We start from the raw sequence: 22,480 nt of genomic DNA, 5'->3' as shown, positions 1-22,480 counted from the left end.
TTCAAGGGTGATCAAGGACAGTGTCCATTCAGGTGTTTGAGACCGCTGAAGTTCTCGTTTGTCAAAATTGGCTATGTGTTAGATCAAAGCAAAGTGGAGGTGAGGTGTGCTTGATAACCATATAACATCAGCGCCAGCACTAATAACTATTTGATTTGTAGAGCCAACTCTATCTGTGCCACTGAAGAGGTGCAAGCTGCCCTCAAGGTCAAGAAAGTCCAGAGCTGTATGGTAGGATTGGAAAAAGCAGTTGCACGTCAACGTGAACGCATAGCCAATCACCTGAAGCACATTTTATCCACCCAAATTTCTGCCAGAAGGATTTAGGCAGCGCTTAGGGCAAAAGGAGGCTTTATCAAGTACTGATAATATCCAAATTGTTACAATACATAATTTTTGGACCTTTAAATTTCATTCTCCTCTTTAACTTTCTTCTGTAGTTTTCACACACTGTGCCATGCAGCACTTTCTATTTTGTTCAAACTCCACCTTCTTGCGCTGCACTGCCTTTTTTTATTTTTAGCTACAAGTATCTCATGCAGTGGAGCTGGTCACATGGGTTGTGCCCCATGACATCATCAGCCACTGCCTTCATCAACTGTATAGTACATATGTACAAACAACCTGTAGTAGTATATATACCCCAATAGATCAAGGAGACTCCTCAGCAAGTCCTCCTGTTGTTTACCCACAACTAACTCAGTCCTATCTTAAGGGGTAACCACTCCCACTCACTTCACTACTGCTTGTCTAAGTTGTGCGCCAGAGTATACAAACTCTTGGTTGTTACACAAATACCCCTTTCAATTCAAAAGTGAAAAAGCCCTTTCCATGGTGTTGCTGTTTAAAATTGACTATATCTCCATAGCATGTGAACCAAATCACATGACCTATTGAGCAATTTTATAGCCAAGAGTATGTACTATTTATATTTCCACCAAAGTTGAGTGTAATACTGTTTGATGGTATGCTTCATGTATGACACCCAGAGTCAACATGGAAAGGGTTTTTGGAGTCACTGTAGTATAGATGTTTATGTGAATAATGGGATCATAAATACCTCCTAGCTTCTCAGCAGCATCACAGTTCCAGCTGCAGCTCAGCCTGGGATTATGGTTAGTCCACCATATTTTTAGCCACAGCACATAACCCCGAGAAGGGCTTTATGGCAACATGTAGGAATAATTAAAACCAGCGCCGTTTGTTGTGTTGGTAGTTACAGTTACAAAGTGGTATTATACTATGTCTGACTAGCCTCCTAGTTGTGTGGCATAGATAGCCAATAGACTTATGTGACGCAAAAAAAATGGCAGCCACTAACCACCCTTGATGTGCATATTGATAACAATAATGAACCTGACAAACTGCCACTTAAGAACAATAGAGTATATCAACTTATATTAGCTAGACTTGCAGTATGACCTTACAGTGATTTTCTTGTAAAAATATACCATTTATATCTAAGGAAAATATGAAGCAAATTTTTATATATAATCCCTAATATCATCATGATGTTGAAGTTGCCTCAGTCAGTGGATCAACACTTTGTGCTGCATAAAAAGGTGAGTGAAGCACCCCACAGTTTAACCTCCAGCTAATATTTATGTTTTTGAAATTTGTGGTGGTCATTTTAGAACATTTGCGCTATGGTGAGCACCACACTCATCTTGATCATAAGACATGGAGCTGCACTAAAATGCTTGGGAGAGTACTTCATATTTTTCTGTTGAATTTACTAACACAATCTATTTAAGCACATGAGTATGATTATGGTAGTGCTCACTTTTTTTTGTGATTGTTTGTTTGCACTTTGTTTGCTCACACTCAATAAGATCACAGCATATAGGGCCTCATACCCTTGCCCTGAACTACAACACAGCGTTGCTGGAAATTGTTCACTATGTCTCAGGATGTAAATGCCTTTATTTTCAAAGGTTTTTCTGGCTTACCATTTGTCATTTGTGTTAGTTTTGGTGATTCTGCACCTTTGCGCTATCCATATATTTCTATTCCTTTCCTTAATTATTCCTCTATCATTCAGTAGTGATTGTGTTCTCTATTATTTTGCCTCTGTGGCTCCTTTGTTTACCTTTGTTTACAAAACTATGGCCAGTACTGCAGATTCCAATGCTTCCTATTCTCTAGTTACTCACATTGGACTCTAGGTACTGTATACCTGTCACACTCTCTAATAATAAAGTCACTCACATTGGACTCTAGTTTCCAGTCCCTGATTGCTCTCAGCAAGTGGCTAGACACTTCCTTCAAGCTTTGTTCTTAATAATTTGCAGTATGGATTGCTCACCATAGTGCAAATATTTCAAAATGACCACCACAAACACATAGATATTAGCTGGAGGTTAAATTGTGGGGTGCTTCACTTATCTTTTTATGTGACACAAAGTGTTGATCCACTGACCAAGGCAGCTTCGACATCATAATGATGGTGTAATGGCAACAAATGTTTAGATAAGATTCAGAATGACTCGGTCAGCAGGATCCAATCAAATTTCAGAAAAATTGTCACACATAATGCATTCATCATTGGACTGCAGCTTTTGATTGAGTGGATTCTTGGAGAATTTTATAAATATCATCTACAAATCATTTTCTTTATGTTGCCTGCCTTGAGCATAATCATTTTGAAAATATTTTCTATATAATATATGAGACAGTAGTATGATAGTTTTACTATCTCATATAATGAAACAACGGTTGGGCAAAAGATAATCCTGACAATCTCCAAGGAAAACACTGATAGAAAAAGAAATTATAAGGTAGAACAATGATTATTGTGTGCATGTCACTCATGATAATCAGAGTCAGGGTCCTTCTAAACCCAATTCCGACCAAGAGCATTTGTTGTCTCACACTCCAACAGGGCTAAGCTCAGAAACCAACAACAATGGTGCAAGGTTTATGAGTATAATGGGAAAAGTGATGTGTTAGGCTTTTCCTGGCCTTACTTCTCTTGCCAGGAGAAGCATATTCACATAATAAGGGTGGTTCTTTACTTTGCTAGCAGAAACAGAAAGTGGCTCAAATCCAGCAATAAAATAACAATAAAGCACTACATAAACAATATATGGTTAGTCAGTAAATACATGGGTTCAGATGAAGTTTACAAAGTTTGCACTCCAGTAGAGATTGGTTAGGTGGTTTTTTATGTCCAAATGTGATATTGGACAGGACAAAGAATTTGCAATGCATTCACCTGCCACATGAGGAAAACCAGGCTCTTCCCAACCCACACTGTTTTAAGAGAGAAAATAATTGCTAGGGCAAAAATGATAGGACAGTATTGATAAGGTATGATGAGATGATAAAAAATCCACTCTTGGTACAACCTTGATCCTCTCCCTCTCTCCACAGCGGCTTGCACTTAATATTGGTCAATAATGGCCAGCCATAGTGATGAGTGCTGGTGACAGCAGACTCTAAAAAAGGAGATGTAAATTTTATTCAATAGTTATTACTTCTAACCCACTGCTTCTATTTCCAACTTGGGGCATACACATAATCATTTCAGCAGTGCTTATCACTTAATACAATATTCCATCAATACCTGATTACAGAATAGAGTCTGAGCATTTTACCCTGCCAGTGGCAAGTCAAAGTTGGCCAAACTGTAGCCAGTGGGCAACATAATGCTATTGAAAAGTGGGCACTGAATCAAGCAAGACCCTCACATTTATTATCCCAATCCTTCTTTGTCTCAATGATATGCAAATCATAAATTCCCCTCTTAATCTCCTTGGTGAACAGAACAAAAAACTGTTGGAAAAAGCTGGACTAATGATAATTGCTCAGTAAGTTGAATTTTCAATGGCCTGCATAAACAAATCAGCCATTGCAAAATTTACCGGAGTGTTGGCTTAGTCTGAAAATTTTGGCCATAACAGTCCCAGAGTTGATAGCAATAGCACAAATACCAGAATGGGGTGAGTTTCAACCAGAACATTGAAAGCTGGCTTGACTATGTCACATATTATACCATCTGCCATTTTTAATTACATCCAACATGGTAAAAAATATCTCTCCTCTACATATGTGTACCAACAATTTAATGACTGTGCATCTTTCAACTAACCGGCCTAATATAAGCATTGATGTTTGAAAGATGCAATGTCTTCTCAGCACTTACACTGATCTTGGTTTTGTAATTCCCAAAGGATAGACAGTTTGTGATCCACCTCCGGTTAAATCTTTTATTTTCTTTGGTAATGTGCAGGATACTATTCAAGCAGCATTTTTTTTTCAAGAGCAGTTACCAGCTGGGCTACAAAATAAAATTAAGTGGTTTGATTCAGATATGTTAAATAATTTCAAGAAAAAAAAATACTCAAATTTGATATCTGGCAAAATTTGGGGCTTGTGCATTACTGATTTCTTTAATGTGGTTAGTATTTCTTTGAATAAAGAGAAAAAAAAATAATCAACTGACTTATCATTCAAGGGAATAGACATAGCAGATATGAATCTAGATCTGATTATTCAGTGGCTGGTGCTTTGTAAGCCAAAACTGCAGTTAACACTACCAACTGTTGCACAGTGAATTGGATGTGCAGCGTAAAATTGAGATCTCCAAGGTGTAGCCTTGATATTTGCTGAGAAAGAATTTTGCAATGATGAATACCTGAATAAAGAAGAAAAAAAAAGAAAAAAAAAGGGATTAAAAGGAAGAACAAAGAGCCACCACTCACACCAGCAAAAAAGGTTTACTATAACTCCCTGGCCTACAATTAAACCCAAACATCTATTCCTAGATTCAGATCTAGGTGATATTGAAGAAACCACAGGTAATAAAAGTTGGTCACACAAAGAATTACAAGTAGAAATGGAGGTAGGGGAAAAAATGCAAAAACTCAATATTCAAGCAAAAACAAACAGTACTTGATGCATCCATGGTCCTGCTCATTAATGCTGGTACTCAGAAAGGATGGCAAGGTTGGTATAATTTTTTTGATGTGTACTTCAACATTGACACTAGTGGTGAGAAATTTAACATGCCTATTATGTTGCTTTGATTCTCACCTCTTATTTACTATTTCAAAGACCAACCATCACAAGTATAACCCATTCAAAGTGAAAGGCGGCTCCCACTACTTTATACCACCCCCAGTCATTTGCTATGACTTGCACTGCCCCAAATTCTTTGATCAGTTTGTGTTCCTTCCTTACAAAGCTACGAAACAATATCAATGCTCATGACTTGCAAAGTATTCTATGGATGATTGTAACTTATTGTTAGATGAATCACTTGAAGATTGGAGGGAGACTAAGAGGAAGAACATTTATGAGGGAGCTTAGCTGGTGAACATTTGTAATTCCTGATGAAATAATTAATAAAACTAAGTAAAACTATAATAGATGTTAGTTTAAGGTGATCTCTAATAAATGTAATGTAACATACCTCAGCCGCTGCCCGAGAGGCTATAGAAACGACTGAGGTATTCCTATACTAAACCCCCTACTACTTATAGTTGGAGGTGCTACTCGCTATAGTATAATGACTCCTAGGAGTACAATTGTGCTCCTAGGAGAACAATGGTGACTCCATGGAGTGGTGGCTAAACTCCATGGAGAACAATGGCTGCTTTGGCAGAGACCAGGTTTATCCGGTTTTGTCAATAATGGGACAGGTTGTTGACTGCGCACACTACTAAAAAATTCAGACTCTGGACAGTTTGAAGAAGACAAGATGGTCTGGGGTTCAAAAGTATGGCAAAAAGGTGCGTGAGTTAATCACTCAACTATCCCCAACTCCTGCCGCAAATAGTACACCACTGCTTGTCTCAACTCCACTACATGCTTGTGTTCAAATTATGGCTGCTGCTTCAGCTCTACCTCTCAGCCACAGCCTTAATCTCTAATCATACCAAAGAAACCAAAAGCCAACAACATATGAAGTGCCTGTAGTCTTGAAGGATACAATAGTAAGCTATATTTGTTTCTAATTATATTGTAGTGTGTAACCGTGTTTGTGAGCAATATCCTTCTTGCACGGCTAGAGTGGGAAAGGAGAATGTCCACCCTGTCCCGAAGGTAGTGACAAATTATGACATTTGTTTATAGTATGAGAAAACATGCATTGGCCAGGGCTTGAACCTGGGACTCCAGCTTTCATGGTCTGGTGCTTTACCAACTAAGCTACCAAGGCGTACTTCAAAAGCATACTGATTGGTTGCATGCCCAGAAGGTCTAGAATCACTGTACACGGGTGCGGATCCCATTGTGTTGTGATAGGTAGTGTTGCCACAGTCTCAGCTAAAATTGGCTTTGTAATCAAGCTGAACTGTTATATGTATCATATGACTGGATTGAGCCTGTGACTGCTATGAATCACATGGCTATTGATGGTTATCACATGATATTAGCTGGCTTGCAAGCCTAGACGGAAAGTGCACATTGTTGAGAGATTCCAGACCATGAGGGAGGATGGTGCAAACAGAAGCAACTGCTGGCTTCCTCGCATTCACCCCAAAATAAAGGGACTTGAGGAAGAGCAAGCTGCGCTATGATCGGCAAAGGGTGGTTAGAAACAAGGCTGGTAATAATAATGAACACCTCACTTACACTTTGGCAGTTGGATAAGGAAACGAGCAATGCATATTCAATTTCAACTTGAAGTTGTAGTGCGGGTCTGATTTAGCAGTTGTTTGAGATGGGGGTGCAGGGAAAAGAGAAGAGCAGTAGCCAGTGCTTAAGTACTTGCCTTGACCCAAAGCTGGTTTCTTTGTACATTTTTTCATGGTAGGTAGATACTCTGCAGTGTAATCCTGTAAGTTACATAAGCTGAATCTGACTGGAGCTTCTAAGCTGCTCGCTAGGAGCTGTGGCTAATACTGAATGTTCCAGGATCAGCTAAACTTCTCAAGAAATTTGCTATCAGAGAAACTACATTGTAACATACACGCGTCTTATAACATTGGTAGGGGTCCAGATGATTCGTCATTTACCAATTCACGATGATACCAACCAAGCAACTTGCAGTTGAGTGTGTTGTACTTGGGCGGCGCTGCGGCTGAAATTTTCATGTTCAAGGGTGGATCAGGCTTGAGTCAGACAGTCTCTTGTGCAGTCCTGCCTGTGGTGAATGATGCACATGCACAAGAACGAGGAGAAGGAAGCCACAATGAAAGCAGCAGGGACTGAGTTAACCTGGCAATGTCTGGAAGGGGGAATGTAATGGACGTGACTCGTCACACCAAGGACTCAGCCACTCAGCTATTCGCAAACTAGGCATACTCTCGTTTATATCTCACTTCATTGTCACCAGTTTGTACACTCCTTAGCTCGTATCGGACTTGACTCTTACTCTACCAGCTTAGCTCCAAATCAGTATATAAAGCTTTCCTGTTCATAGTTAGATGGTAATGTTCCCAGAATTAATAGTAGACTTACATCGCTTTCAAAGGCTCCAGGAATTCGATCGCCTCGCCGCCTAGTTACCGAATCCCTTCTCTCTTGATGGTCCTTCTCTACCCAATCCTCCAGTGACGTTTTCAACAACCCTTTCCATTCGTGTCTAGCAACAATACTCCCCCCTACACGATCACCTTCCCATCCAGCACTCATCATAACGGGTTCCTGTCAGGAAACATCATTGCGCGTTCAAAGGAGCGTCAGCATGGTAAAACTAACCTGTGAGTGCCAGCTAACATCACGGACGCAGACCGTGCTCCGTGATCCCTTTAATGGTTCCATCTCAGGTGCAGAAGGATCATACGTCATCGGTAGCGTCTGTGATCTGTCCAGAACTTGGACAACACGGCCGTCAAGAGACCATATCTAAACGAGACCTTGGTTCAACGCGACCAAGTTTGGGTAATGGAGGAGAAGAACACACGTGTATTTTTCCATCAGCGGACCCAGAATACAGGTATTGGCTCCCTGTTGTCTCAGCTGGACTGAAGTGACAACGTATGAGTGTTCGAAGAACAGCGTGACCTCTATATGTCATGACACTGCAATCCTTGGGGTGAGCAGATACTTTAGGTTTTGGATAATGCCCGTATCTAAAACAGAAGTAAGTCACAGACATTTTGCGAAGCCTGCGTAACATGCCTATAATCATATCCTCGTGCTCTGTAGACTTTATTAGCACCATTGTCAAGGTCCTCGCTAGTACACATTTTCCGTAGATCCCAAAGGCGAAGTGCTTGGTCTTTGCCGTTCGAGATAACATACCGCCCATCACCTTTAGCTGAGACATTGGTAATACCCTCTGTATGACCAACTAGTACACCTGAAGGTTTTCGCGATGCACCCAGAGAACGCCGGTCCCTTGAAACACGTGAATTGACTAGCATAAAGATAAATATACTTAACTCACCAAACTTTAAGGAGAGCATCATCAGAGGCACTGATAAGTACATTTCCGGAAGTTGCATCAGCCCAGCAGCAGCTGTTCACATCATCATCATGTGCCCTAATTCTGACGGTCCTTCGGTCAGCCAAAAGATCATAAACTGAGGCAAGCACACCATCAGTAAAAAAAGAGCAAGTACGAGTAGTATGACGTACCGAAGATTTGACCACTGCCTCCAGCTACCACTTCCCTTCCATCCGCAGAAAATCTGCAGCTCCATATCCCAAATGAATCATCATCAAAACCCCAAGCGAGTCGAGCCGAACGTCGAGGTGGGTCGGAAAAACGAATCGGTATTTGTTCAGGCGAAGTGTCAAGAGTGCTGGTCATATAAACCGTTGGCGACTGCTTACTGTGAGATAACTAGTATAACGAAAAAAATCAAATCCTCCTACGATTGACGAGTAAATAATCCTGAAATGGTCCCTGATAAACACCGTACGATTGACTAGCATGAGCGCCACTTTACCTTTCATTATCGGGACTTAAATGAGAGTCCGTTATCGTCCAGCGACCAGAGCCGCCTTGTATAGTTTTTAATACCTTTAAAGTCGTCTCATGGTCGTAAGCAATATGATCCATATAGCCCCCTCGGCGAGAGGGAGCATAGATAGGCCTGACATAAGAAGTCGGAGGTCCAGTCATATCGTAGATATGAAGACGGAAATCTTTTAAAATGGATAAGGCGCACGAGCTGCCAAGCGTGACGCGCTACCTACCTTGACAGCAGGTGTAATAGAAAGTAGAGTCTACATCATATTCGAGTTAACTCATCTCTGATAAAACGATGAGATAACTCCACTACCTTTCGAAAACTGCCCACAATAGATGTTAGCCCCGTATGAGGCCACGGCAGTTCCGTTAGAATTGGGGATAAGATCCTGAATGAGTGTAAATAATGAAGTACATAGAAGGACAAAGAAACTAACACTGGTGAACTCTTCTCTAAGTGTGGTCTTCCGAGGTTGTACCACACGATTCAGTAATAGCCTAGTCAGATTTCTTTCGGATTTAACGTTACTTGTCTTTGCACTAATGCGGCCAAACTCTCCGCTCAGTAGTAGCTCAACTCCCGGTTTTTGAGGTTTTGTTACTTTCGGAAACCATTGAGTATTCCAGCTAGCACCACGTCCATAGTACTCTTCTCCGTCTCCGTCTCCTTCGTCTTCCTCCTGCATCACGGAGGAGCGCCCGTAATTGGACGATGGACCACCGAGAAGACGAACTAAGTCTTCTAAAGTGAGTCCGCTTAGGTGGACTGTCCGCTGGCTGCTGGGAGAGGCTGGAGTGAGATTCCGCTCACCGTTATCAGCATTGTCTTGAACGTCAAACAGAGCTGAATAGGATATCAACAGACGGGATGTTTACTATGGAGCATCAATACTTACAACGTAAAATATGTGCTATCGACGACCCCCCTTCGTCGGGGCTCTGTGATTCCAGTCGTTCTTCGAGCTCATCGACTACATTTCTGCCATCGTCGCCAGTATCATCGATGTCAACGTCCGGGGCACCATAAGCGTTTTCGTCACCGGCCATATTAGCGTCGAAATCGTTTTGCATGATACTTGGATATTAGAAACAGGGAAGAGTGTCGTCTGGTGAGAACCGATATCTTTGCGAAATTACACCGCTAAATTTGACTCACGCTTCAGTCACGATTGAAATACCTTGTATATATATTAGTAATAAGCCCCAATTAGCGCTTGGTGAGGGGTTTACCTCAGGCCACTGTTTTGAGGTTCAGAATTTATCCTAGGGACATGTAGATTAGATAAATGATAAGATAATTTTTTGAAAGTCAGCTGAACTTTGATTCTAAACCTCTCCACAGCGGCTGGACTTGAACATTTGTAAAGCGAGTCAGCCACAGTGACTGGTGACCGTCAAGTGACGGCTGACTTCGGGAATAACCCACTCCAAAATAAATCCTGTCGACTGTCTCGAATTATCCGTTTTAGGCAATAAGGTAACTTCAAGATTGGTATTAATTCATGTCCGAGTCAATCACTCATCAATTGATCACACTAATAAATCTAAGTGAAACTCAGCCGCTGCCCGAGAGGCTATAGAAACGACTTATTATTTACCTAAGTGAAACAGATGTTAGTTTAAGGTGATCTCTAATAAATGTAATATAACATACCTCAGCCACTGCCCAAGAAGCTATAGAAACGACTGAGGTATTCCTATACTAAACCCCCTACTACTTATAGTTGGAGGTGCTACTCACTACAGTATAATGACTCCTAGGAGAACAATGGTGACTCTATGGAGTGGTGGCTATGCTCCATGGAGAACAATGGCTACTTTAGCAGAGACCGGGTTTATCCGGTTTTGTCACCCACAGGCAATCACTGTGAACTCTGCAAGACTATCATTTCTCAAACAATGGATACCGACCCAGTTCCAAACGGCTCCTTGGTGTGGGCCAGCAAAATAATGCAAGAACAGTATGCATCCGAGATACAAATTGACAAGTGAAAGCAGTGGCCGACACTTCAACGCCATAAAAGCGACTGCTGAACAAATCGAGATGTTCTGTATTGCAGAGATGGCTATGCAGTACCAGGCCCTTGCACTGTATCTATGGGAACTTCTAAGGTACCTTCTAAACACCACTACAAAGATCTCAAAGGTAGACAGGGACAGGGATAGTGATTATAGGATGAGTGATGTGGAGCTGAAGACACATATTGGGATCACATTGACAAGTTAGACTTGGAGGGAATCATCGAGGACCTGGCAAGTAGTATTAAGAACAAAGCTTGAAGGAAGTGTCTAGCCACTTGCTGAGAGCAATCAGGGACTGAAACTAGAGTCCAATGTGAGTAACTTTATTATTAGAGAGTATGACAGGTATACAGTACCTAGAGTCCAATGTGAGTAACTAGAGAATAGGAAGCATTGGACTCTGCAGTACTGTCCGAAGTTTTGTAAACAAAGGTAAACAAAGCAGCCACAAAGGCGAAATAATAGAGAACACAATCAATAGTGAATGATAGAAGAATAGATAGAGAAAGGAATGAAAATATATAGTTAGCACAAAGGTGCAGAATCACCAAAACTAACAAGTAGCACCAATGAGCGTGAACACAATCGGAAAGCTGTGATTGCAGTTGTATGTCTCCTCGCTACAAATTTGAACTTTGTACTGCTAATTATGGGCTTGTAATAATATAGAAAAAAATTGTCATTTTGAGTGTCATGATGCAGAGTACAAACTTAAAGTCCAATGCACTGCAGAGCGTGATAGGTATTTTCTTGCAATCATCATATTCCCCCGAGAAGGTTATCGATGCAATGGCCCGCATGGGCGTCTCAATCTCACAGAGTGCAATCCACAGTGCCATTCGGCTGTTATCAGCTGAGTCTCACCGTAACATCCGTGCGCTAGGGCAAACAATGCTAGCCTCATATGTGTATGATAATTTTGATGTGGACTTGAAGTCCCACCAACCTGTGGCCAAAAAATCATCAGATACGTTGAAGCATCTCACTTCGGGTCTGCTATTTCCCTTGCAGCATGGTGTTACTCTCAGAGACCTCAAGTGCTCTCAGGAACTCTGGGAAAAATCCACATTCAATCGAAATATCATTCTGTCTGATGGTCTCACTAGGGAAACATTAGAACAGCTACTCAGCATACATCCTGATATTCCCAACGCCTCAGGACTTAGCCATCAACAGCAATTCAATTTGTGGAAGTTCATGCATGATCTCTGTCATCAAGGACTTGCTTACTTTGCGAGCTTCAAGTCTCAGATTGAACCTCCAGTACCAATTGTTACAATAACACAATTTTTGGACCTTTAACTCACATTCTCCTCTTCAACTTTCTTTTGTAGTTTTCACACCCTGTGCCATGCAGCACTTTCCATTATTATTCAAACTCCACTTCTTGTGCTGCACTGCCTTTTCTATTTTTAGATACAAGTTTCTCACACAGTGGAGCTGGTCACACGGGCTGTGCCCCATAACATCATCAGCCACCGCCTCCATCAACTGTACAGTACACATATACAAACAAACTGTAGTAGTATATATACCCCAATAGATCAAGGAGACTCCTCAGCAAGTCCTCCTGTTGTTTACCCACAACTAACTCAGTCCTATCTAAAGGGTAACCACTCCCCTCACCTGTTACGATAACACAATTTTTGGACTTTCCCTTTACTTTTATTCTCCGCTTTAACCTTGTACTATAGCTTTCACACAGGGTGCCGCGCGGCACTTCCCCTTCCCGCGCCGCGTTGCCTTTCTTCTTATTTTGGACATAACTCTCTCACACAGTGGAGCTGGTCATATGGGCTAGGCCCGATGACATCATCAGCCACTATATCTATCAACTGTATAGTACACATGTACAAACAACCCTGTAGTAGTATATAAACCCCAATAGATCCAGGAGACTCCTTAGCGAGTCCTCCTGTTGTATACCAACTAACTCACTGCATATTAAGGGGTAACCACTCCCTCATCATCTTTCTCTATAGTGTGTTCCTGTGTGCGCCAGAGTATATCTTGGTCATTACATCACCTCTTTATAGCTTTGTCTGAGCTGTACGCCAGAGTATACAAAATCTTGGTTGTTACACCAATTGAGCCAATTCCTGTCATCAAAACATCTATTATAGCTACCAGGGCCATGGACATTAATAATTTGACAGTGTCAGGAAGCATACAAGTTGTTGTAGAGTTGCTGGCACAGGGTGGAATAACAGAGCCATCTGCAGATGGGGGTAGTCAGTCGGACAACACATCAGCCTGGGATAATAATGAAGGACCTGACATATCTCAACATGTTGTACTATTTCATGGAGATTTAGGCACCGGGGAACATCTACAGACAGTACAGCAATGTTGGGCTATTGAAGCAACACCATGGGATCAATTCCAGCATGTAGTGTTTGTCCCTGGGCTATTCCATCTCAAGATAGCTTCTGCCAAAGCACTTTGGCGTGTGTTTATCAATCTGACAGCTGCTAGAGAAGATGAGACCAGCATCATGTGAGATATAGCTAAACTTTGTCCAAGGGAAATGGGCATTTTTGGCTCAAAGCCTAGTTTCCGACAGATGCACCAGCTTATTGGCCATGCGGGGGCTTGTCATAGACTGGACTGCTGGAGAATTGAGGCTAAAAATAGAAACTCTTCACATCATGGACTGGAGCACTTTGCAGCATTAAAACCAACATTTGAAGACTTGAAATTGATTGCTGACCGGTTAGCTCTGGATTATGTTGCAGATCATACTATCTCTTAGAAGCGAAGGAAAAGGCAGGATGCTCGAGATGAACAACACAAAAATGCTTTGTTGTTTAACAAATATGCATTATTATAGGAGGAGCTCTCCTACACTATAAATGCAGGTGATATTGCTGGTGTAGAAGCATGCATTGTGCCTTGGATATTTATTTTCAAGGCTACTGGGAAACACAAGTATGCCACTCACATGTTGAACTGCTTAGTCAATGTTCATTTTAAATACCCAGTTGGTCTTCGGTGTGTCTTTTCTCTGACACTAAGTTGGTTCCCTTGCTGACATTTTGTAGAAAAGCCATTCAATACCACATACTAGTCAATCCAACAGGCAAACCGGGGAACTTTTGTGGGGTTGACTGGTGCGTTGAATTGTATAATCTATTCATCAAGATGAGTGTTGTCTTGCTAGCTGTAGACTTGAAATAATTCTATCTAGTTTGAAAATGGTGGTGTGGGATCTAACAGAACAGTTGAGCGAATAATTTTAGAGTCACCACTGGTTCAAGTCTATCGCACCACTCACCTTACTGTAGAAAAGAATTTGCTTCAGAGTCATCTTACCAGTAAACATGCAGACGCAGATATGAGGAAAATATTTGTAATCCTGTTGAAGGATATGGAAATCAACTCGGCACATGATATAAAGCTTGGACGCAAAATACAACATGTTATTTAACCTACTAGACAAAGGCATAGCAGCATATACTAGTAAAGTGGGACAGACTATAGCAGATAGCGAAGAGGCAGGAGATGGAATAGAGGAACCAGAATATGAGGACCTCTTGTTAGAGGACCTCTAGCATTGATCCTATCATGGAGGCCGCTGTAAAAATATGAATTATCAGGATAGAAATATGTACAGTTTGACTCACATTCTTCTTATTATTGTGCAAAGAACGTGCCTTTTTTGCCTTGCATACTAAGTTTCAAGCTACAGTCTGAGTCAGCGAGATGTCAAAGTACAGTAAAAACAATGGGACACTTACAGTTGTGGCCTTCGAGGCCATATGTGCCGCACCAAATTTTCCTGGTTGCCAAAGTAGATAGAGGCATTGATAGAGCAGCTGTGAGAGGCCGCATTGGTGCTGTAACAAAAGGTGATGCTTTTACGGGAACTTGAGTGACAGCTTGGCTTTGAGTTGGCCAAGGTACGTGATTCTGCACTATTAGAACTACCTCCTCACCAAACTGACTTGCTCCAGCCCACTTTGTCTCAATCTAGCTCCTTCATGCTCCAGATTTTGTGACACACTATGGATAACTCGGTCTGTAATACTATCTGTCATGATAATAGAGGGACCAATGTTGACCAGGTGAGCGTGTCCATAAGTTTCTGTTGTTTTTGCTATTCTCCATATCTTGAGGGCATCAATAAGAGCAAAGTCTTGGTCGTTCATTGTATACTTAGGGAGGCAAGAGCGGTGGAGCTGTTTAGTAGCTTTAGCAACAGTTGTGTCAGTAAGTGTTGAGAAATAAGCAGGTGCATGAATATCACAGCAAACTATGGGGCATCAGACACAGCAACATTTACAACCTTCAGGTGACAATTGGTTTTTGAGAAGGAATGGTGAGAATGTTCAAACAGCCATAATAGGAAGCAGTAAGTTCTCACCTGCTACCATGTTGTCAAAGTAGAAGTTAAAAACCTGCCTTTGACAATGCTTTCCAGGCTGTGTATCAGCGTTAATCAAAAAGTCAAGGCATGGATTGATTTTGCTTCGGTGATTATTTTTCTTTTTGGTTTGTTTTTGTGCATTTATGGGTGCTTCCAAAATGGTGTCCTTTAGCTGCAGCCCACTCTCATCCTCTACCTCTTTTCCCAACATTATTTCATTGTCACTTTCATTCTCCAAATGGTCATCAAATAGTTCTGCCCCGTCTGTTTCAGAAGACTCGCCTTGTGGCCTTGTGGGAATAGAAACAGGTTCAGAATTTGGGCCAAGTCCTGAAAATGCCATTTGCTTTGCTGGCATCTGTGGTAATTTTTTCTGCTATCTCTTTTTTTCTCTGGCTTCTTTCTGCTCTTTTTTTTTCAGATGCTCATCATCAAACAACTCCTTTTCAGCAAATAAAATATAGACTTTTATCTCGTGCTGACTGGCCAAAACGCTGCCAAGCAGTATGTACCGTAAGCTTTTTTTCCCCATTGCCTTGGACCCGCCACTGAACCACCAACATTATGTCTGGTACGTCCATTTCCTAATATATAAATATTTTAGTCTGGTTTATTATGACTGAGTTAACAAGCAGACTATTCCAAAAGAGTCTGTTATGCAGAGCTCCCAAGTGCCCCTGCTACACATATGTTCATATTCTTTTTTTTGGAAGGTTGCTGACATGTCTGAATTGAACCACTTCATTTTGTCACGCAGGCCTACTGGTAAACAACTTCAAAGAAACTTGGCAGCCCCAATGGCCTCTTGGATGTCATCAAAAAATACCAAAAACATCAGTGGGGGAGAGTCCCCAACCTTCCAGCCATCCGGCACTATGTGTAACAACCAAAAGTTAGTTACTCTGGCGCACAACTCAGACAAGCAAAAGAGGGAGTGGGTACCCCTTAAGATAGGACCGAGTTAGTTGGGGGTAAACAACAGGAGGACTCGCTGAGGAGTCTCCTGGATCTATTGAGGTTTATAGACTACTACAGCGTGTTTGTACTTATGTACTGTACAGTTGATAAAAGCAGTGGCTGATGCTGTCAGAGGGCACAGCCCGTGTGACCAGCTCCACTGCGTGAGAGACTTGTAGCTAAAATAAGAAAAAGGGCAGTGCAGCACGAGAAGGTGGAGTTTGAACAAAAAAAAAAGTGCCTCATGGCATAGTGTGTGAAAACTACAGAACAAAGTTAAAGAGGAGAATGAAATTTAAAGGTCCAAAAATTGTGTATCATAACACTATAAAAGCCAAGTCTGCATACATGTTCAGTGGATATTTTATTTTTCAAACTCCTATGCTGATGTTGGGACGGTCCGTAGAACAATAGGTAGTGAACAGCCGGTCTGAGTGTATATGTAGTAGTTTCTTGACAGATGTAAGAGTTTCTTGTGGTAATGTAGTAGAAGTGACAACAATGGGTACATTGGGGATAATGTGCCGCAACTGGCCAAGCTCTCTGTATTCTGGACAAAAGTCACACCATTCTGTAATACTGTGGGCTTTGTCTAGTACCACAGAAATTATTCAGTCAACAAATACTGGATTCTTGAATATTGTCTCAAAAAGTCCTCCTGGCTTCATAATGAGCTCTGGACTGATTATGATTGCTCGGTAGGTGATATTTTCTATGGCCTGTTGAAGATTTTAGAAGCCAAAATACCTGGTTTATCATAATATCCTGTTTTACCTTGAAATTATTTATTGTCGCTGTTTCGGCATTAATAGCAATGGCTCGGATGCCTGCTTTAGCCAGTGTTGTAGCATTCTGTTTACCTAGTAGATTTAGTGGTGTAACAATAATTTGTATATCTCTTGGCCGAAGCAGTAGGGGTATCAGAAAACCCAATATTTTACTTTGACCTGTATCTGCTATACAAACAATATCCTGGTCTCCTTTTGCTATTGCCTGCCCAACTTTGGCTTGAAATAGACATGAATAAAGGCCTATACACTCCTTTGTTAGATTACAAATTTCTGGCAGTGTTGAAATGATGCAATGTCTTGATGGAGAAGCCCCAGTGGACAACATGTGGGCAGATACTGTTGGATTGGGCAACTTGAATCAAATTTCCAATTTAAATCTTTTTTATTTTTTATTACTTTTTCAAAGTCAGCCATCACTTGACGGTCACTAGTCACTGTGGCTGACTCAAATGTTAAAGTCCAGCCGCTGCGGAGAGTTTCAGAATCAAAGTTCCACTTCAGGCGACCACTTTGGGGGGGCTCCTAGCTTGATTATCTTCACCAAAAAGATGGGGCTAAGAGCCCTCAATACCTTGGTCCTTAGAGGTGTTTAGGGTATTGGTCCATTGTCTATGTCCATATAGCGGGGACTAAAGCTAATTTGGGATAATACCTTGGTCCTTAAAACTAATTGGTGGATTGACCCATGGTTCAGGTTCATAATGTAGGTCTGAAATTAGATAAGTTTAGTATCTTGGTACTTAAAGGTAAATAAGGGATTGATCCTCAACCATATGTAATTATGAGATAATACCCCCCATTTATTGGAAAATGAAGAGGAAACAGCCATAGCATTGGTCCTTGGATCAAATAAAAATACAAGCAACTATAGCTGTGATGGAAAAATCTCTTGAAACTTGGGATTTGGCCATAAATCAATTCCAATATAAGTGGCTAAAGCTGAAATAGAATGGTTTTATTTTTATCCTTGAAAATGCTTATAAAAGTGGTTTACTAATAAGGGAGAGGATTTCTATACATAAAAAAGCTTTTAGACTACAGTAGTGGGTTAGTCTATCATACTAAATATGTCTTTCAATAAATAGCCTTCTGAAAAAGTCAACTTCATCATAAGGTATGAAGCAGAACCAAACTTGTTGAACTAGAATAATAAAATTTCCCATGGTTTAAAGCTTGATTCACCAAGATAATAGCTGGCTCATATAGTATAATATTCTTCTTAATCTATATGTAAGTTGAAGTTAGGCTATGGTTACACTATGAATCTGGGGGTTGATATTATAATTTAACTGTTCAGGGAATCATTTCTATCAAGTCATGACCCAAAAATTTATTTAACATAACCCCTGTTATTTTGTAGGTTTCTGTTAATATTATGTGGAGTATTCAACACAGAATGATTTGAGGCTTATTGCAGACATGGCACTGCACTTCAGTCACCCTCCAAACATAGGGTATTAGCCTTAACTATCTGTGTAAACCTATGAGGCTAAGAGCCTAGTTTTTCTGGGGATTGTCCCAAGTGCTCCAGTGAGTCTGGGATTGTCCCAAACATGGTCCAATCCCATGAGGAAACTATTTCTATAATGGGATTGTCCCAGACATAGAATAATCCCACTGATGTAACATATGTTACATGGTATCAGGGCAGCTAGTCTAAGCAAATTGCCTTGCTAATACTAATTAAAACCTCAACCACTTATGACAATGTGTAAAGGTATGTGTTCCTATGATAACCTCATATTATACCTCATTAGTTTTGATCAATTGCACTCCTACTGTATGGTGCTGTAATAATACATTATGTTACGATAACGCATTTTTGGACCTTTCCTTTTATTTTTCATTCTCCGCTTTAACCTTTACTGTAGTTTTCACACTTTATGCCATGCAGCACTTTCCCTTTTGTTCAAACTCCTCTTTCTCGCGCGGTGCTGCCTTTATTCTTAGTTTAGCTACAAGTCTCTCACACAGTGGAGCTGGTCACACGGGCTATGCTCTCTGACATTATCAGCCACTGCCTTATCAACTGTATAGTACAGCATGTATAAACAACCTGTAGTAGTATATATACCGCAATAGATACAGGAGACTCCTCAGCGAGTCCTCCTATTGTTTACCCACAACTAACTTGGTCCTATCCTAAGGGTAACCACTCCCCTCACTACCTTTATAGTTAGTTCTAGTTGTGCGCCAGAGTATACAAACTCTAGGTTGTTACACATTACATCCCAACAATATAGAAATAAATTCTCATATTAAAAGCCAGTTTCAAACAGGTCTTGTCCCCCAGGGTACCATCTCACCATCCTTTATAGGCCTTATCCCACAACATACTCTGGGATTGTGCCCCAGAGGACAAGGCCAAAGCTCAGATAATATGTAGGATAGACCCACAACTAGTGTATGGGATGAGGCCTTTAGCTAAAATGTGGAATAGGGCCCATCAAGTATGATGGGATGATACATACCCCAGGGAGCAAGGTTTATTATGTTTAATGGGATCACCCTTGGCAGTAAGGCTTTAACAAAAGTCCAGGATAGGCTCCATTATGTTTATCAGAATAATATACTTTGCAACATGTCCATCAGCCAGATCTTTGAGTTAATACCTTGTGTGACAAGGCCTACCTGAGGCAGGAGGTTATTAATGTGGCTCATGAATTATATGATGCAATAATGTTGTTCATTGACTTTGATACAGGTTTAAAACAATGATTATATAGGTCAATAGGACAGGCCCTTGAAATATAGTATGAACACAGCATATCTAATGTTGTACATTAGGACTGTAATAAATGCCTTGCTCTAACTTTAGAAAAAAGCTTACTCAAATCACTTGAATGGGTTTTAATCACAATCTGGATCATGGCCTATAGAATATCATGGGATAAAAACTCCTGGCCATATGAAGTGATAAGACCCACAGTCAGGCAGGGATATAACATCAGCCATATTTAGGATAGTGTCAACAGCCAAAAATAGTATAGGTTTATCTTGCATTCTGCAATATGTCAGTTTGACACACAAAGCACATAGAAAATACATCATATATAATATAATCTTGCATTCTACTAGGGCCACCAGCCATCCAATTTTATTCACATCAAGGTTCAACTTTTTTTATTGTTTCTAAAAACACACAAGTGAAGACCTTTTGAAAAATAAATATGAATACTTCTTTATATTTCACCTACTGTCCTTTAACATATAAACACATCTAATCTCCAAGTTCTATTTCTCACCAAATTTACAATCATATTTTGCTCAAGACACATCTATCATTTATGATAATTCTTGTATTATACATATGTTCATCAAGAGTCCCAAGTATGTTAATTCTAGACCTGCATCTACACTTCTATAAATAATGTCACCTCATCATTTTTTTTCACCACTTGTGAGTATTTTCTGATAAGGGTATTATCCCATAATCAATTACAGGCCATGGACCTATCCCTCATTCACCTCCAAAGACCAAGGTATTATACTGATATATTTTAGACCCTAGTACATGGTCATAAACTATGGACCAATCCCCCATCAGTTTCAAGGACCAAGGTATTATCCTTAATTGGTTTTAGTCCCCACTATATAGGCCTAAACTATGGACCAATACCCTAAACACCTCTAAGGACCAAGGTATTGAGGGCTTTTAGCCCCATCCTTTTGGTGAAGAGGATCAAGCTAAGAGCCCCCCCAAAGTGGTCGCCTGAAGTGAAAGTTCAGCTGAATTTCAACTTTTTTTCTCATCACATGCTTTCTTGCGATGTCAGGATGATCAATTATCTCTATTCCCTAGGATACATTCTGAACCTCAAAACAGTGGATGGGGAGGAGCCTGGGTTTATCTAGGCTCGAGCCACTTCACATTCACACTCCGCAGAGAGAGGTTCTGCGAACCGGCTGGGACACTTGGACCTCTTTTTTGGCAGGAGGCGCCATTCCCCCAAAGGAGACAAGGGACTTAGTCAAAATTTTGGTGATTTGCTATGACTTAGAGACCGCACAGCAGACTCATCAGGATCAAGCGGAAGCAAATCCTATTTATGCATATGAATATACTAGTTTGTAGCATCTAATTAATATGAATATTCTAGCTAGTTTCTCCCACTTGAGTAGTAAGAGGAATGAGGAAAGGATTGATGATTTGAGTGTAAGGAGACCAAAAGCCAGCAAGATATGCAAATGATGGCACCAAATCTTTTGTGTAGGGAACTCTGGGAATGAAAATGTGTGGTTTGCATTGAGCTGACCACCATGCACATTTCACTTTTGTTGTTGGTGGTTACACAAATATCCGAATCGGCTGAAGTGGGCAGTGTGGGAGTCCTAGTGGCCATACTAGCCTGAGTGTCTGATTGATGACTGCTGGTTTTGGTGAGTACTCAACATCTTTTATCCCATTCTGATCATCTCGTATTCATAACTATGTCTCCTTCAACAGCTTTTTTCTTCTTCTCGCCCTGTGGTTTTCTCGGCAATGACTTGAAGGCTGGAATATCAAGACTCAACAACAACTCAGCCAAATCACCACCATATCTGGGCCACCACTGCCATTGCATCCCCACCAACTTTTTGCTCCTCTATCAATTGGATAGGATCTACTGATGCCAGCAAATCCACGGTCTTATCCCTGAAAATTGCTGGTGAGGCAAAAATGGCATCTGCAAAATTGTGCTTGTAGACTTTCTTCTGCCATTCCTGTAAGTGTTTTTGAACAATCTTGCTAATCACCCCTTTCTTTCCAGCTGCTTGTTGTATTTGCATGGGTGGGCTACCAGGTTGGGTCCAATTCAATAATGAAGGGTCACAGATGTTGCAGCAAGGCACAGTCAGTACTGTTATCTAAAATCAATGCCACTGCTTGTGTAATTTAAACTTATTTCACTCACTAGGTATGTTGTTTCCGTACACTTTCATCAGTATCTGATGACGGCACATGCCTGTCTGCAAAAAAACATGCAAGCCTTCATCTTTTGCATTCAAATCAAGATTGCATCATGCAGGCCTCTATATGCACCTTGCAAGCAGCCTCTGCTCTGTGCGTGTAATTTCCCCCTTCTCTCTCTCTTTTCTTTATATTTTGCTGAGCCTCTTGTTTCTCTCTTGTCACTTTTAGCTCTAGCTGTTAAGTTTTCCTTGTATGTGCTTCGTTCAGCCAGCAATATGGCCAGTCCCACCTGGCCTTTTCCATGAGCTCCCCGCCCGGCCCTCTGGACAAATGTTGACAATAATGCTGGCAGTTTCCACTAAACTACAACATCTATGTCAGGTATGTTGCAGCCCTGTGATGTAAACCGGTTCACTCACTTCAACTAACAGGTCATGATAGAGGTTTGGTTAACTCACCATTCCAGCCGCATCTGTACATACAAGGACTCTCACCTCCCCTTCTCAAAACTTGTCCATCACTGCCTTGCGGTAAATCTTTCCATGTGCAGCATTTATGGGCATATGATTCCTGAAGTTGAAAGGCTT

General features: G+C 41.0%; 3 protein-coding genes across 3 annotated transcripts; all 3 read right to left on the bottom strand.

Annotated features, from left to right (window-relative positions):
• Positions 1-7,253: 7,253 nt before the first annotated feature.
• Positions 7,254-10,004, bottom strand: SERLADRAFT_454825 (uncharacterized protein; the record flags this gene model as incomplete). Its single annotated transcript, XM_007312335.1, has 14 exons — positions 7,254-7,356; positions 7,405-7,590; positions 7,645-7,791; positions 7,850-8,018; positions 8,068-8,286; positions 8,336-8,471; positions 8,527-8,716; positions 8,767-8,785; positions 8,841-9,039; positions 9,091-9,120; positions 9,177-9,252; positions 9,301-9,605; positions 9,675-9,707; positions 9,760-10,004. The coding sequence occupies 14 exons, from the start codon at positions 9,932-9,934 to the stop codon at positions 7,339-7,341; spliced, it is 1,902 nt and encodes a 633-aa protein (XP_007312397.1).
• Positions 10,005-13,854: 3,850 nt separating this feature from the next.
• On the bottom strand, positions 13,855-15,609 carry SERLADRAFT_404649 (uncharacterized protein; the record flags this gene model as incomplete). Its single annotated transcript, XM_007312334.1, has 7 exons — positions 13,855-13,912; positions 13,950-14,014; positions 14,160-14,240; positions 14,509-14,547; positions 14,623-14,721; positions 14,830-15,074; positions 15,249-15,609. The coding sequence occupies 7 exons, from the start codon at positions 15,607-15,609 to the stop codon at positions 13,855-13,857; spliced, it is 948 nt and encodes a 315-aa protein (XP_007312396.1).
• Positions 15,610-21,529: 5,920 nt separating this feature from the next.
• On the bottom strand, positions 21,530-22,365 carry SERLADRAFT_404648 (uncharacterized protein; the record flags this gene model as incomplete). The annotated part of the gene is made up of 4 exons (XM_007312333.1): positions 21,530-21,776; positions 21,895-21,949; positions 22,183-22,256; positions 22,352-22,365. The coding sequence occupies 4 exons, from the start codon at positions 22,363-22,365 to the stop codon at positions 21,530-21,532; spliced, it is 390 nt and encodes a 129-aa protein (XP_007312395.1).
• Positions 22,366-22,480: the final 115 nt, after the last annotated feature.

Source organism: Serpula lacrymans (assembly GCF_000218685.1).
Source record: "Serpula lacrymans var. lacrymans S7.9 unplaced genomic scaffold SERLAscaffold_1, whole genome shotgun sequence".
NCBI classification, from domain to species: Eukaryota; Fungi; Basidiomycota; class Agaricomycetes; order Boletales; family Serpulaceae; genus Serpula; species Serpula lacrymans.
This window is presented reverse-complemented; position numbering and strand designations above follow the sequence as displayed.